The 16,915-nt window shown below is 41.9% G+C and overlaps 1 protein-coding gene across 1 annotated transcript in view; it reads left to right on the forward strand.

Moving 5' to 3' along the window:
- LOC144690360 (NAD kinase-like) overlaps positions 1–16,915 on the forward strand; it is a 92,281-nt gene that overhangs the window by 17,120 nt on the left and 58,246 nt on the right. The window contains exon 2 of the mRNA XM_078557773.1: positions 16,192–16,275. Within this exon, the coding sequence (XP_078413899.1) occupies positions 16,192–16,275 (84 nt within the window). The remainder of the gene's footprint in view (positions 1–16,191; positions 16,276–16,915) is intronic.

Here is a 16,915-nt window from a genome sequence, read left to right on the forward strand (position 1 = left end):
GATGGTATCAACTTTGAGAATGAAGCTGGCATTTCCCATTTTCCAGTCAGACCAAGAGGGTGTTAAAAAGAAGTGAAGAGAGAAGGAAGCTCAGCATGAACTGTAGCAAGGAAAGGGGAGATTAAAGTGCCAACATAAACTAAATGGAGGACAGCAGAGTGCCAACTCAAATAGAGGAGAGAAGTGCCTGTGTGAGCTGGGTGGGCGGGAACAGAGGGAGGAGGGAATGGTGAGGGTCAGGGGAGGGAAGGGCGAGGGCAGATGTCGAGTGGCAGGGAGTGGCGAGGGCAGAGTGGGAGGGAGCAGCAAGGGCAGGGGGTGCAGTGGGAGGCAGGGGAGAGCGGTGAGGGCAGTGTGAGGGAGTGGCGAGGGGGAGGGGAGTGCCTCCATGTCAGCAGAACTGTGTAAACAATTGAATGGCTAGATTCAGCGCCGTAGTCCATAATTTCATTACATAAGCATTAGGAGCAGGAGTAGACCATTCGGCCCCTCGAGTATGCTCTGCCATTCAGTAAGATCATAGCAATCTTAGGCTCAACATTTCTTTTCTGCCTGATCCCAGTGACCCGTGATTATCCACAAAAATGAGGAAAAATTCCGCACAAATTTTGCCTCAATTTCCCTCATACAAGTTATGGAACATTTGGTATAACTGCAGTTTTATTTCAGATAGATTCCCAACCCCACAACACTTTGTGTAATTCTGTGTTGTAGACCTATGCTGTTTTGTGTGATGGCTTTTTATAAAGCCGTTGATCAGTTTTTGCTTATTTTTTTACTTTGGCAAGTCTAGAAAAGGTCTATTCTTGGATGGAATGTAGGAGTGCTATTTGGCAATGAATCATTCTCTATTAAGACCAAAAAAACTCCAAAAATCTTTCTCTTCATTGACACTGATGTGTCCAGCTTGATGAGTGCAAACCTTCTCTCTCTCTCTCTCTCATCCAAATTGCAGCTAAAGTGCATTAATCGCAATGTAGTTTGTACATAACTAACACCCAGATATTTGCCTATTGCAGTAAAAATGACTCGAGAAATGAGAACAACACCGATTAGATCCTACAGCAGCCAGCTTGTTGTACAAGCCGCTACTTTGGCATTCTTGTGTGTCTGTGTTCAACCACAAGATGTCAGACATTTTCCACGTAGTTAGATGCAAAACAATTAAAAAGGTATTTAAACCCTCGTTTGTTGTGCTTATCAATCTTCGCTTACCTTTTTAGTATCGATGAACTTGTAGGAGTTACTGGTTATGTGACAGAACATATCGGCGTGTAATGGTGCTTTAAAAGCTTTGTCAAGTTCATGTGAAAATGACAAATACAGGAAAGGATATTCTGGCCCATCCATCCACCTAGTTGTGATTTCTCTGTCTCTCGTGGAACGGACAGTCCCAAGCCACACAGAGCCAGGTGATCGCTTCATGAAAAAAGGTGAAAAACCAGAGGATAAACCCAGGCCCATGAGAGAGAAAAGTTCCTGGGAAATTCCCCTCCAACTTCTTTTAGGTGGTTGAACTTTGAACTGAGTCCAGAGTATCACACTGACCCTGATTTGCAATACACGGACCCATCTGTTGTACAGAGTAATGTCGGCGACCAGGCACTGGTCCAGTTCTCTTGTGAAGGAATACATCAAACCAGCTTTCACTGCACAGGTTTGTGACCTGTTCAATGAGTGCACGATTCTTTAGGAAAAATAGAATCACTCATCATCCAACATAGTTCCCCCCACCGACCTTGAAGAACGTGTGTGCCTGGTCACCTGATCCTTCCGAATCTCTTCAGTTTGAAATTATTGGTCTGTATAAACGTAATCTAGTCCCATCATTATTCATATAAACCTTGTTCAAATCTCCCCTCAGTCTGCTTTTCAAAGGTGCTCCGACCCAGTTCTTCAAGACTATCTGGGTAAGGAGTGTTTGAGCTCAGGAAGTGATGTTGTGCCTACCGTGTGTTATTAAATTTTATCTGGTAATTTAATATCACGTTCTTGACAGTTTAGCCTCACCAGCTTTGAGATTGCCATGTATGGTGAGGTCACAGATTTTAGATTCCAGCAGATTTTGATTTGTACCACGTTATTTCTCAGTATTTTTTATTCCAGTCCCCCTTCGATACATGGAGCGCTACCAGAGAACAGGAAGGGAACTAGGGATGAACTCAGCAACCACACACCAGTCAGTTTAACCTCGGTGGTGGGAAAGCTTTTAGAAACAAATATCTGGGACAAAATTAATAATCTACATTTATCCAAGTGACTAATTTAATGAAAGCCAGTATGGGTCTGTTAAGGGCAAATTGTGTTTCACTAACTTGATTGAGTTTTTAAATGAAGTAACAGAGGTTAGTTGAGGGTAATGCAGTTAATATGGTGTACATGGTCTTCCAAAAGGTGCGTGATAAAGTATCACACAACAGACCTGTCAACAAAGTTAAACCCATGGAATAAAAGGGACAGAGCAACATGGCTGCAAAATTGGCCAAATGACAGGAAGCAGCGTAGCGGTGAATGGTTGATTTTTGCACAGGAGGAAGGCAGCAATGGTGCATACCATGACAGTATACTTCCAATCAAGATACAAAATGGAAATCAGTGGAACCCGTAAGTGCTTAATTCTATACACTGAGAATTGTCGATTAACTGGGCAGGTTTAGATTGCAAGTGTTCTGATCTTGTATGAAATGAAAATGGGCTTTCCAGAAAATGAATAGCAACTTTTACAATCACCACTCTGTAAATGGTTTAGAAAAGGTGGAAGAATGAGATGAGCATCTGCTCCCTTATATAATTGCTGCTGTTTGAGATATCCTTCATACACTCTTCTAATTGAATCATCAGAATCAAAATAGGAAGAAGGGAGGGAGGCAAGGAGAAATATGGAGTTCAACTTCTGAACCAATGACACACTTGTTGTTTTGAAACCATTTAACAAATGACCACCTGCAAGTCAGTTCTGGGAGTGCTCCTGTACATGTGATCCTTAAAACAGCTGAATCATTGTGATGTGATAGACGATTGGGTTGAGACGAGGGGACAATTGAAAAATGGCTATGGGCAGAATGAATCAGAAACACTGAGCATCAGTCAGAACCAATTAACTTTAATTGGGTGCTTCAGATTGGGTAAGAGCTCAAAGTGCAATAATAAACGGAACAAAGCAAACGAGAGGATGGAATAGTGAGAAAATCAAATTAGATACAGAAAGAGAAAAATATTTTTTAAAAATTAAATTTAAATAATCTCTAGGAACACGTTAATTACCTGTGAAAGTGAAACTCTGCAGCTTGTTCTTTTTCTGGCCCTCCAAGGTTGAGTAACAATGCCAGGACAATAAATCACAACATTCACAGTGTCCTTATGGCATGAATTACTAGCCCTAAATGACTGCCGTGAAATTAATTCCTATTGATTGTGCAAATCCGGCAATTTCGTCACATGTTGTAGGAGGCTCGTGGCCAAATAGAGTCAAAGAGTCATAGAGGTCTACAGCACAGAAAGATGCCCTTCGGCCCATTGAGTCTGCACCGGTCAAACAAGTACCTAACTATTCTAATCCCATTTTCCAGCACTAGGCCCATAGCCTTGTATGCCATGGCATTGCAACTGCACATCCAAATACTTCTTAAATGTTATGAGGGTTTCTGCCTCTACCACCCTTTTCAGGCAGTGAGTTCCAGATTCCCACCACCCTCTGGGTGAAAAAATTCTTCCTCACATCCCCTCTAAGCCTCTGGCCCCTTTCCTTAAATCTATGCCCCCTGGTTATTGATCCCTCCACCAAAGGGAAAAGTTCCTTCCTGTCTACCCTATCTATGCCCCTCATAATTTTATACACCTCAATTATGTCCCCCCTCAATCTCCTCTGCTCCAGGGAAAATAACCCCAGTCTATCCAATCTCTCCTCATAACTAAAACTCTCCAGCCCAGGCAACATCCTGGTAAATCTCCTCTGCACTCTTTCTAGTGCAACCACACCCTTTCTGTAATGTGGGTTCCAGAACTGCACGCAATATTCTAGCTGTGGCCTAACCAGCATTTTATATAGTTCCAGCATAACCTCCCTGGTCTTATATTCAATGCCTCAGCTAATAAAGGCAAGTATCCCATATGCCTTCTTAACCACCTTATCTACCTGTCCTGCTATCTTAAGGGACCGGTGGACATGCATACCAAAGTCCCTCTGATCCTCAGTACTTCCTAGAGTCCTACCATTCACCGTGTATTCCCGTGCCTTGTTTGTCCTGCCCAAGTGCATCACCTCATACTTATCCGGATTAAATTCCATTTGCCACTGATCAGCCCATCTGACCAGCCTGTCTATATCCTCCTGTAATCTAAGGCTATCCTCCTCACTATTTATCACTCCACCAATTTTCCTGTCATTCGCAAACTTACTGATCAACCCTCCTACATTCAAGTCTAAATCATTTATATATACCACAAACAGCAAGGGACCCAACACCGATCCCTGTGGAACCCCACTGGACACAGGCATCCAGTCAAAAACACACCCCTCAACCATCACCCTCTGCTTCCTGCCACTCAGCCAATTCTGGATCCAATTTGCCAAATTGCCTTGGATCCCATGGGCTCTTACCTTCATTATCAGTCTCCCATGTGGGACCTTATCAAAAGCCTTGCTGAAATCCAAGTAGACTACGTCAAATGCATTGCCGTCATCTACACACCTGGTCACCTCTTCGAAAAATTCAATCAAATTGGTCAGACATGATCTCCCTCTTAACAAAACCTTGCTGACTGTCCTTGATTAGTCCCTGCCTCTCCAAGTGTAGATTAATTCTGGCCCTCAGAATTGCTTCCAATAGTTTCCCCACCACTGAGGTTAGACTGACTGGCCTGTAGTTCCCTGGTTTAGCCCTTTCTTTCTTCCTTGAATAGCGGTACCACATTGGCTGTCCTCCAGTCCTCTGGCACCTCTCCTGTGGCCAGAGAGGTATTGAAAATTCTAGCCAGCGCCCCTACTATCTCCTCCCTTGCCTCACTCAACAGCCTGGGATACATTTCATCTGGGCCTGGAGATTTATCCACTTTTAAACCTGCCAGACCACTTAGAACCACTTCCCTTTCTATGCTAATTTCTTTAATTATATCACAGTCCTTCTGCCTGATTTCTATGCCCACGTCGTCCCTCTCACTTGTGAACACTGACACACAGTATTCATTTAGAACCCTACCTATGTCTTCCAGCTCCACATACAAACTACCACTACGGTCCTTAATGGGCCCTACTCTTTCCCTAGTTATCCTCTTACTCTTAATGTACTTGTAACATAACTTTGGATTTTCCTTTATTTTACCTGCCAATGTTTTTTCATGCCCTCTTTTTTTGCTCTCCTAATTTCCTTTTTAAGTTTCCCCCCTACACAGTCTATACTCCTCTAGGGCTTCCGCTGTTTTGAGCCCTCGGTATCTGCCATAAGCCTCCCTTTTTCTCTTTATCCAATCCTGTATATCCCTCGACATCCAGGGTTCCCTGGATTTGTTGGTCCCACCCTTTGTCTTTGCTGTTATACGTTGGCCCTGTACTCTCCCTATTTCCTTCTTGAATGAGTCCCACTGCTCTGATGCAGATTTACCTAAAAGTAGCTGCTCCCAGTCCACTCTGGCCAAACCATATCTGATCTTATTAAAATCGACCTTCCCCCAGTTGAGAACTTTGATTTCTGGCCCATCCTTGTCCTTTTCCATAACAACCTTGAATCTAATGAAGTTGTGATCACTATCTGCAAAATGCTCCCCCACTGATACCTCTACCACTTGCCCGGCTTCATTCCTTAAAATTGACTCCAGGACCGCCCCCTCTCCTGTAGGACTTTCTACAGACCGGTTCTAAAAGCTTTTCTGGATGCATTTTAAGAATTCCGCTCCCTCTAAACCTATCACACTATGACTAACCCAGTTAATGTTGGGGAAGTTGAAATCCTCCACTATTACTACCCTATTATTTTTACACTTCTTCTCTGAAATTTGCCTACATATCTGTTCTTCTATTTCTCTCTGACTGTTTGGGAGCCTATATTACACTCCCAGCAATGTGACTACTCCTTTTTTGTTTTTCATTTCTACCCATATGGCTTCATTTGAGGAGCGTTCTAAGATATCATCCCTCCTTACTGCTGTAATTGATTCCTTGATCAATATTGCAATACCTCCTCCTCTTTTACCTCCTTCTCTGAAGACCCTATATCCTGGAATATTGAGCTGCCAATCCTGCCCCCCTCTCAACCATGTCTCTGTAGCAGCAATGACATCATACTTCCATGTGTTAATTTGTGCCCTCAACGCATCTGCCTTATTCGTGAGACTCCTCGCATTAAAATAAATACCATCCAACCTTGCCAAGCTCCCTTGCAGCTTAACTGGCCTATAATTTCTATGCCTTCCAGACTCACTTGCTCTCTCTTCTAATTTTGGCTGTGCACCTCCCCCTGCTGAACCTCCTCTCAGGATCCCATCCCCCTGCCAAGTTAGTTTAAACCTTCCCCAACAGCACTAGCAAACCTCCCCGCAAGGATGTTGGTCCCATTCCGGTTCAGGTGCAACCCGTCCGCCTTGTACAGGTTCCACTGTCCCCAGAAACGGTCCCAATGTCCCAGAAATCTAAATCTAAAGCCCTCCCTCCTGCACATCTCTTCAGCCACGCATTCATCTGGGCTAACTTCCTATTTCTATACTCACTGACGTGTGGCACTGGAAGTAATCCAGAGATTACTACCTTTGAGGTCCTGTTTTTTAATCTGTTTCCTAGCTCCCTAAGTTCTGCTTGCAGGACCTCATCCCTCTTTCAACCTACCATGATCTCTGTGCGTTTGCCCTCCCCCTTTAGAATGCCCTGCCACTGTTCAGTGACATCCTTTACCCTGGCACCAGGGAGGCAACACACCATCCAGGAGTCACGTCTATGGCCGCAGAAACGCCTGTCTGTTCCCCTTACTGTCGAGTCTCCTACCATTATTGCTCTTCCCCTCTTTTTTACCTCCCCCCCCGCCCCTGTGCAGCTGAGCCACTCACAGCGCTGTGAGCGTGGCTGCACTCCCCAGAGGAACCGTCACTCTCACCGTTTTCCAGCACAGAGAAACGGTTCTCAAGCGAGATGCACCCTGGGGATTTCCTGACTACCTGCCTGACACCTTTCTCCTGACTGGTCACCCATTCCCTCTCTGTCTGCACTTCCATAAGTTGTGGGGTGACCACATCTAAAAACGTGCTATCCACGAAACTTTCAGCCTCGCAGATGTGCCTCAGTGTCTCCAGCTGCCCCTCAACTCCAAAACTCGGAGCTCAAGTAGCTGCAGCTGGTGGCACTTCCTGCACAAGTGGTCGGCCAGAGCATCTAGGACTTCTGTAAAAAATGTAATTCTTTTTGGATGGTTAACGGGGGAGCAGTACACATCAACCAGTAATTTGTGCAGAATCCAAACTTTAGTATCTGACAACAGCTTGCATTTATACAGAGCCTTCAATGTGTGAAAACATCCGAAGGGGATTCATGGGAGGGTTATCAATGGGAAGGTATTAGGACAGGTGATTAAAAACTTGATCAAGGAGGTAGGTTTTAAGTAGCATCTTAAAGGAGGAAAGAGAGGTTTAGAGGGGGAGTTCTAGAACTTGGGGCCCAGGTAGCTGAAGGCAAGGCCATCTTTGTTGGAGCGATTAAAATCGGAGATGCTCAAGAGGCCAGAATTGGAGGAGTACAGAGACCTCGGAGGGTTGTAGGGCCTGAGATTAGAGGTAGGAAGGAGTGAAGCCAGGGAGGGATTTGAAAACGAGGATTAGAATTTTAAAATCAAGTTGTTGCTTGAACGGGAACCAATTTAGGTCAAAGAGATGGATAAGGGCTTCAGTGGCAGATGAACTGAGGCAGGGGCACAGCTGGAAGATGCTACAGGAGTTGGATGTAAGCGATCTTGGTAATGGATATGTGTGGCTTCTCCTTACAAATTGCTGTAATAAAACTGCAGCAACACCTACGCCGTTGGTGTCAACAGCAAGTATAAATGGCTTAGCATAATTTGCTGCTGCTAAAACTGATGTGGTAGTCAGTACAGCTTTCAAGCTGTCAAAGGCACTTTGACTCTCCTTTGTGCAATCAAATTTCTTGCCTTTCTTTAACAAACTTATCAGGGGAGCCACTACAGCGCTGAAATTCGGTACAAGCTTCCAATAGAATCCAGCCATGCCTATATACTGCAAAATACACTCGTTTCACCTCAGGCACTGGAAAACCTGAGATGGACCTTATTTTTGTTTCTCTAGGTGCTGCTTGACCTTGTCCCACAGTGTGGCCCAAATCAATTACTTTTGCTCTGGCAAATTCACCTGCTGCCAAGTTTATAACCAAATTGACTTTTTGGAACTGATCAAAGATTTCGCTCAAGTGTTGTATCTGTTCCCCCCAGATTGGCCTGCACATGATCAAATCATTAATAAATACCACATAGTTGCATAATCCTACCACAACCTTGCAATCTTTGAAAAGTTGCTTGTGCATCCTTTATTCTGAAAGGCATGACTTAATCAATTTGAAGTCCATCTGGGGTTACAAAAGCTGATATTTCTTTGGCTGCATCGGTTAATGGAACTTGTCAATATCCCTTCAATAAATCAGTTTTTGTAACAAACATTGCCTGTCCAATCTTCTCAATACAGTCTTCTAATCGTGGAATTGGATAAGAATCTGCCTTTGTTTCCGTGTTAACCTTGTGATTAGTCTATACATAGTCGCTGCGACCCATCTGGTTTCGGTATCATTGCAATAGGTGAGCTCCAGCTACTGTGACTCAGTCCAATAATGTCATTTTCTATCATGAATTTGATCTTTTCCCTCTAACTTCTCTGGATTGGGTCTGTATAAGGATGTTGTTTTATGGGTAATGCATCCCGAAATTAACATCATATATGGCCAAAGATGTTTCCCATGGCCTATTCACACAAATCGATTCAAGAGTTTGTAATAGCTTTTGTAAGTCACTTTGACAGTTTTCTGGAAGATAGCTTAGTATCACATCTAAATTTTTAAGCATCTCCATATTATCCAATCTGATTATCGGAGGGTCGATTTTAGAATTTTCGACTTCTGACTCATTCTGGGAGTTCTGATATCTTCATTTCACTCCCTACATCTTTTACCGCTAAGTACACTCCTATCCTGACTATCTTCCTGTCATAATATTGCTTTTAACATAATAATGTGACACACTCGCTGACTTTTCTTCCTCTCTGGAGTACTCACTATGTAATGCACATCATTGAGCTTCTTTTTGATTTGATAAGGTCCAGTGAAGCCCGCTTTTAAGGGTTCACCAGAGACGGGTAACAATACTAACGCCTTGTCTCCAGCGACCAAATTTGGAGCTTTGGCATTTTTGTCTGCTCTAGCTTTCGCTGTTTGATGAGCGATTTTCGAGTGCTCTTTGGCCAATTCACATGATTTGGTTAATCTTTCCTGGAAGTTTGACACACAAGTCAAAAGCATAGTCCCTGAGCTTTGGCCTATAACTTTTTCTTTACTTTAAGGCATCCCCTCACCTCATGCCCATATCTCAATTCAGAAGGACTGAATCCTGTTGACTCATTCGCGGCACCCCTAGCGGCAAACAGTAAAAATGGAATTCCTTTAATGCCATCTTTCTAATGCTCCTTGCGATTGTGGATGATAATCTGAAGACCTAAATTGTTTTATTCCCAAACTATTCATTGTTTCTTTGAATATTTGTGATATAAAAATTGAGCCTAGATCTGACTGCATCTCCTTGGGTAATCCATATCTTGTTTAAAAAAAGAATTGAACTAACTCTTCCACAGTCACTTTTGCTGTAATTTTCCCCAAAGGCACAGTCTCAGGAAATCTTGTTGCAACACTCCATAATTGTTAAAAGATACTGATTCTCACTTCTGGTTTTAGGTAGGGGCCCTACACAATCTATTAAGACCCCGCAAAACTGTTCTTCAAAAGTTGGTATTGGAATTAAGGGTGCAGATTTAATTGATGATTGGGTTTTCCCCACTACCTGCTATTTCTGGCAGAATTGAACCACGTCTTTATACAATCCTGGCCAATAAAAGTGTTTCAGTATTTTAGCCTGTGTTTTCCTAATCCCTAAGTAAGCTGCCATTGGAATTTCGTGAGCCACTCATACAATTTTGATACGATATCCAGATGGAGCTATCACCTGATGAGCTACTGCCCGTTCCTCATCAGCTAGTATTTGAGGCGGCCTCCATTTCCTCATTAGCACGTTGTCTTTTAAATAATAACGCTCGGGTATTGGTTCTGATTCAGCCTATGAGTAGGCTGTTTGATACAGTCGTCTCAACTCAATATTGGCCTGTTGCATTTCTACTAAAAAAAAAGATGGGTCAAACACGTCAGTCCCATTCTCTTCACCTTTCTCCTTTTTGCTTAAGTTTTCGAAAATAGTGTCAGATAACGGAATTTCTAAGTCACCTCCCTTTTGTACAGATTCTCCCTCTTCTTCTTCCTGTCTAATTTTATGGGCCTGAAATCCAGTCACAACACAGGAAACAACCCAGGACATTCTCCTTGTCGTAACACAGTTTCTTTCACTTCCACTGGTTGTTCCAATACCCTCGGTGAGGCTAATATTTTTTTGAGCCAGCCGGGCCATTCCTCAAGATAAAATCAATTCCTTCTCTCTGGATTTGATGCACCACTCCAACTGCAACCTCTCCACTTACAAAATCACTCTTTAATCCAACTCTATATAATGAGACCAGGTTATAACCTCTGCGGATACTTCCAATTAATATTTTTTCTGAAAAAGAGATGTTTTGTCGAAGCTTTTTGTCTTGCACTCATCAGGACAATTCACAAGAATAGAATGTAAGGGAAAACAACAAATTTACACTACCGATTTGTTGGCAAGTGGATGCTGGTAGAGGCGTTGCCATGGGGAATGCACCAGTTGATGGTGGCTGACAGTTAACGGCCAATCATTGTTTGAAATTTAAACCAGGCAGCTTGACTCTCATTGGTCAAGACATTGCCCTGCGGAATGAACCAGCGAATGGCTGTCACTTATTATGTCATGTTGAAACAGGCTGATTGGGTATGGCATGTACCTTACCCGTTGTGAACAACAGAAGGAACATGCTGTTTTTACGATCTGCCAGTCTTTGGGACATACGGCCTACATACCTAGCATCACATTGTCACTGAAATCCATATACCACATTACTCATTTGTGTGATAGGCAGAACATCTTTTTGGCTTGATGGCAGCATTCTGTTAGTGGGGAATACCACTTATGTTGCTACTGCATAGTAGCAGCGTGAAACAGTTAGCGTCACCTGTTGCTCAGGTTTTTGAGATATCTTGCCCTTCCAGGGTAATCTGAGGTAGACTGGACACTTTTCAGGGCTGAAAGTGACAGCTTTAGGCCTGTTCATGAGTTTGTGTGATAGACAGCGCAGCATAATCTGATTAGGGCAGCCATTATTCTGCAGGATGCCTTTGGTGTGCCCTGTTTCAGCCTCAAGCTTGCGTGGTAAGCAAATGGCTCAGGCCCTATTTACAGTACAGAATGTACCCAAACAGCCTATGCTTGCAAAGCTCAAAGCAAGGTGTCCCAACATGTGATTCCGCGATTCCTCAGTGTGCTAAGAATTATGCCGACAACCAATTTAAGATTGTCAGTTGGGCTTGCAGTGTGGTACATTTGCGTGTACTGGAAGCTACATATATTAATACACAATTCCTAACAGTGTACACGCATTCTTCGAGGTGCAGGAATGTGGATCCTTAAATGTGGGAAGCATGTCCCTGTTGGGAACCATAAAAAAAAAACTGTAAAAGTCATGGAGAAGGTGCAGAAGGAATTCACTTTGAAAAGTTAAGAAGGCAAAATTTGGAGAAAATTCATTAGGGCAAAGAAGATTAAGAGTAGATTAACTGGAGTGATTTTGATGAAATAAAATGGATCAATCTTTAAAAAATGAAATCTCGAGTGTATAGAGAAAAGACAGGAGACGGAACTGAGAATAGTGATGGACTGAATGGCTAGCACCTCCTATGCTGTAAGATTCCGTGATTTACAGAAGTGCTTTCTTTCCAAGTAGAAATTCTTCAATTTGCTGCTGTTGTGTTCAGTTAAATTGATCTTCAATTATCTAATTTTAATTGAACATGACACCAAAAGACTTTAATCCTATGAGTAAACTAGTAGTTGGTGTTCAGAACCTTCTGTTAATTAAAGATGACATTCTGTAAATTAATGCAATCCGTGTCCGTTTCACTACATTTTTCAGCATATTCCTTATAAAAGTAGCTTTCAGTGGCAAACACTGAAGTAAATTAGTTAATTCAGTTTGCAATAAACATCCATTTAGAATAAACAGCCCACTTTTGTTTTTTTTTTTCTTGCTCTGGACATAAGGAGAGAAGGAAGCCATTTGGTCCCTCAAGCCTGTTTTCCAATCAATATAATCAAGATTGATCTGTGACCTAATGCCACATACCTGCCTTTGCCCTGTACCCCTCAGTACCTGACGCAACAAAGATCTGTCAGTTTCAGATTGAAATGTTTTCAGTGTACATTCCTGCCTTGATGGGTGCCAAACTCTAAATTGTGATCCTGGATGGGCATTGTTGATGCCAGACCCAGTGCTCGAAACTGTACTGCTGCTAATTGTCACAAAAGTATAAGAATTCTTATAATATTATTGTGATTTATTGTAAAAGTAGATTAATAGTGGGGTTTGGATAGTTTCTGTGTGTGTGTGTGGGGGATTTAATTGAATTGGAAACAGCTGGTCCCGAGGCTTTGCCTTACCAAAAGGAAGCTGGGTCTGAAATGCTGAATATGTGAACATGGCTGAAATTTTAGAAGGCAAAGTGAGGAGAATTTGCATTTTTGGATAAATCAGGGGGATTTGAATTTCAAAGAGATGGTAGGATGTTACGCCTAGCCAGAGAAGTTAGGCCAAGCAGTGTGTTTATTTTTCTCAAGGTAACTGATAATATTAGCACCATGAGAAGATTTATATTATGAGAAAGGTAAAGTTCCAAAGACATATGGGAACAATGGAAATTGCATTAAAAGGGTGAAACATGTATAAAGGAGAAGAGGCTGTGTGTCAGAGAGGAAGGCATTGCAAGATCTACCAGAAGTGTGAAAAACCTCCAGTATTTGTGCATTAAGCTGCTGTTCACAGAAACCGAAGCTGGGAAAAGCCACTTTGAATTCTACTGTCCAGGGTATTGTGACAATTTGCCTGGATCTGCTTAAAATCTTTTTTTTTTCCCATTGCCTTAATGGGTATAACTGGAAGCCAGATTTAATTAAGGGTTTTAGGAGTTGTTATAGTAATTTTAGACCTATGTATGTGCTTGAAATCTTTTCTTTTGATAATAAATAATGTTTAATTTAGTTTTGTGAAAACTCAAGTCTTGGTGGACTTATACTACAGAATTCAGGGCACGCATCTCGAAATAAAATACAAATTGCAAAATCATTTTGACTGCGTGATCAAGTTTCCCTTGTGGATTTGATCCGCCTGGTGCACCTCATCTGCTGCATCATAACATTCATGTTGAACGTTGTCATGGTTCGCACATCAACATTTGATGTGGTGGCTGTAGACATGACTCTAAAGAGAACTAATTAGTAGTGGTGGGTGGAGTGGGTTAAACAATGCTCATACATTATTATTTTTTTTAAATGCATTTTTCCCTTGCCTTCCATGTATGAAGCTGCCCTGCGGACTGATTGACTAGTTTTACTTGTTGCAGCATGAAACTGCAGAGGGCTGGAGTCACATCCCATGTGAAATAATGTATAACAAGACTCTACTAGTTACAATGGGGAGACTGGGGCTTGTTAGAATTTTTGATTTATCACTAAATTCTCTTACATCACTCCTTTCTTTGAAAAATAAAGTTGGAGAAATAATTAAGCAAGGCATGTTTAAGTTGTTATTTATGTGTCGAATTGAAATAGTTAAAAGGAAATATTCTTTGCGCTGTGCCATGACTTTGTAAGTCCGTGTGTTGTGTGTATTTCAGAACCAAATCAGGATGTTTTGGTCTAAATCACACATTCTTTTCTTAACGTAGTTGGAGGTGAGCCAAAGGTTGCTGGAGCATTGAGGGAAAAATACCCCTAGGTTAGCATTGGGTTTGCTTTGTGGCAACAAGAACTAAATGCTCTTCTAAATTTAGTGCATTGGAAAATCTTAGCATAACCGCTATAGGTTTCCACATCTGTGGCTGGGTGAGGTGTTAGGTTATATATTCTATTTGCTGTTTCATAGCAACATCACATTGGGTGTGAACAATGAACATGTCCACTGCATCATAGAACCATAGAACACTACAGCACAGAAAACAGGCCATTCGGCCCTTCTAGTCTGTGCCAAAATATTATTCCGCTAGTCCCATTGACCTGCACCTCGTCCATAACCCTCCAGACCTCTCCCATCCATGTCTCTATCTAATTTATTCTTAAAACTTAAGAGTGAGCCCGCATTTACCACGTCAGATGGTAGCTCGTTCCACACTCTCACCACTTTCTGAGTGAAAAAGTTCCCCCTAATGTTCCTGGGTCGTTTCTCATTCAATTCTGTTCACTGGATAATGTGACCCAAATATCTTTGGCCTTTTCTTGTTACTGTAATACTTTATAAGTATTCAATGTACAATGTAGTTTTTCTGTTCATTTGCATAACTGATCTAAAGCTAAATTAAGCTGCAATATCTATCTCCATTGTTCTTCCTACTTTTCTTTTGGTGACTTGGTGCAGCGATTTTCAGATCTGGATGAACTTATCTGGATGAGAAACAATAAAGACTTGATCACTCATCCTTGTGGAATATGAAAACACCTTTGCTATTTTCTATCTAGTTACTAGTTCCATTCCATGTGCTACCCAAGAATCCTTTGGCTTTTTTTTATTTGTTGAAAGGATGTGGGCATCACTGGCTGGGCCAGCATTTATTGCCCATCCCTAATTGTCCTTGAGAAAGTGGTGGTGAGCTGCCTTCTTGAAACACTGCAACCCATGTGGCGTATGTACACCCTCTGTGCTGTTAGGAAGGGAGTCCCAGGGTTTTGACCCAGCGACAGTGAAAGGATAGCGATATAATTCTAAAGTCAGGATGGTGTGTGACTTGGAGGGGAATTTGCAGGTCATGGTGTTCCCATGTGTCTGCTGCCCTTATCCTTCTAGGTGGTAGAGGTTGTGGGTTTGGAAGGCGTTGTCGAAGGAGCCTTGGTGAGTAGCTGTAGATGGTGTACACACTGCTAATCTTCAATCTTCAGTGCACACTAATCTTCAGTGTTTCACTGCTTTTCAGAATTCATTTAACAATTATAGAGAGTGATATTACTGTTCACCTGAAAGAAATAAGGAAAATTTGGTGGGCTGGATTCAAGTTTTCTAGTTCCATGTTAGCTGTTTTTATTTAATAAGTTACTGTCTGGTTAGAGCAGCACCTTCTCCAGTAAAGAAGAAAAGTACAGGTTTTAATGATCTTACAATCCATGTTGACCGTTATAATTTATTGCAGCAAAATCATTTAGTTGAAAGCTTATAAACCATTGCCTGTGAACAGGCAGTGGGTTGGCACCTTTAAATGCTTCAAAATCACCTCAGTACATTGGTACAAGTGGTGGCTTTTCCACTTTTGAAAAGGAACCATTTTCCCCTGGGGAGGGGAGATATCTTTCCCAAATTCCTGCTTGGTCTCACCAGCAGTTTTGCAATGTCTGGGTGTAAAGGTGTACCATCTATTTCCACAGCCAGACCCTGATTCAGCTGGGGATTCCAATCACATGGCAGTAAACTTGCCACTCTTACACCACCTAGGCATTTTAGATATTGAATTTGTTTGAACTGTTTCTGGACATGTGCTTTTTGGAGCTCTGGGGAATTACTTTTGGATGGGGAGTGAAAGAAATTGGAAAATGATCTGTCTGTTATCCAAACTTGTTTTTGCAAATTAAGCTGAAATAAAGGTTGTTTTTAAAAAGTAGTTGTTGAAAAGATCACTTTGCACACGCCGCCCTTGCTTTGTAACAGAGAGCAGCAGACATTGCTGTGTTTCCACATTTCCAATTAACAATTGGAGAACTTTTAGTATCAGTGGTTTATTTTTAAAGGCTGCACATTTATTATTTTGAATGACCCTAGTTTTACTTTACTCACTAGGAGGACGCGATCACTTCATGGACCAAGTCCAGCAACAAAATTTGGACCAAAAGCTTGCATGCTACAGAATCCAAAGGCAGTAATGTAAGTAGTTGGTTTATACCAATCCCATCTTAACATTTGCCAGCATTTTAGTGTATTTTCCTATCGGTGACTGCACACTTTTCATCTACGTTTGGTTTTATTTTAACTTGAACTCTTTCGAGAAAACTTAACATTTTTCAAAAGTTTTGTTTAACCTGACAGTGAACTTTGGAAATGAATGTTCCAGATGTTAATTAATGGAATGCTCCGCATACGTTAAAATCCGTGTTTTTCCTCAAAACATTGCTGATGTTACCCTTGAATACATTGCCAACACGTATCATTTAATTTTGCAACCTAGCCCATATAGAATAAAAATGTTACTGTTGTCATGAAGTTTGACAAAAATTATGTTCTAGTCCGTTCTTGTACGTGAACTCTGCTAACTAACTCTTTCATGATTTGCCAAGTTCAATATTATGGAAATCTTTCATCTGCAAAGGAGTATGTTTAACAGAATCTTGATATTTCTGACAGATCGATGATGTAACAGATTGATATCTTAGCGCCTTGTTTGCAAAATGGTTCAGAATCTGATTGGGCAGAATTTTGCCGTCGGTGAGCAGGGGCGGGGCCTGCTCACTGACGCGGGCCCGCCGACCTGTCAATGGCCAATTGAGGCCATTGACAGGATCATTTA

This window comes from Cetorhinus maximus, chromosome 15 (genome assembly GCF_964194155.1).
Source record: "Cetorhinus maximus chromosome 15, sCetMax3.hap1.1, whole genome shotgun sequence".
NCBI classification, from domain to species: domain Eukaryota; kingdom Metazoa; phylum Chordata; class Chondrichthyes; order Lamniformes; family Cetorhinidae; genus Cetorhinus; species Cetorhinus maximus.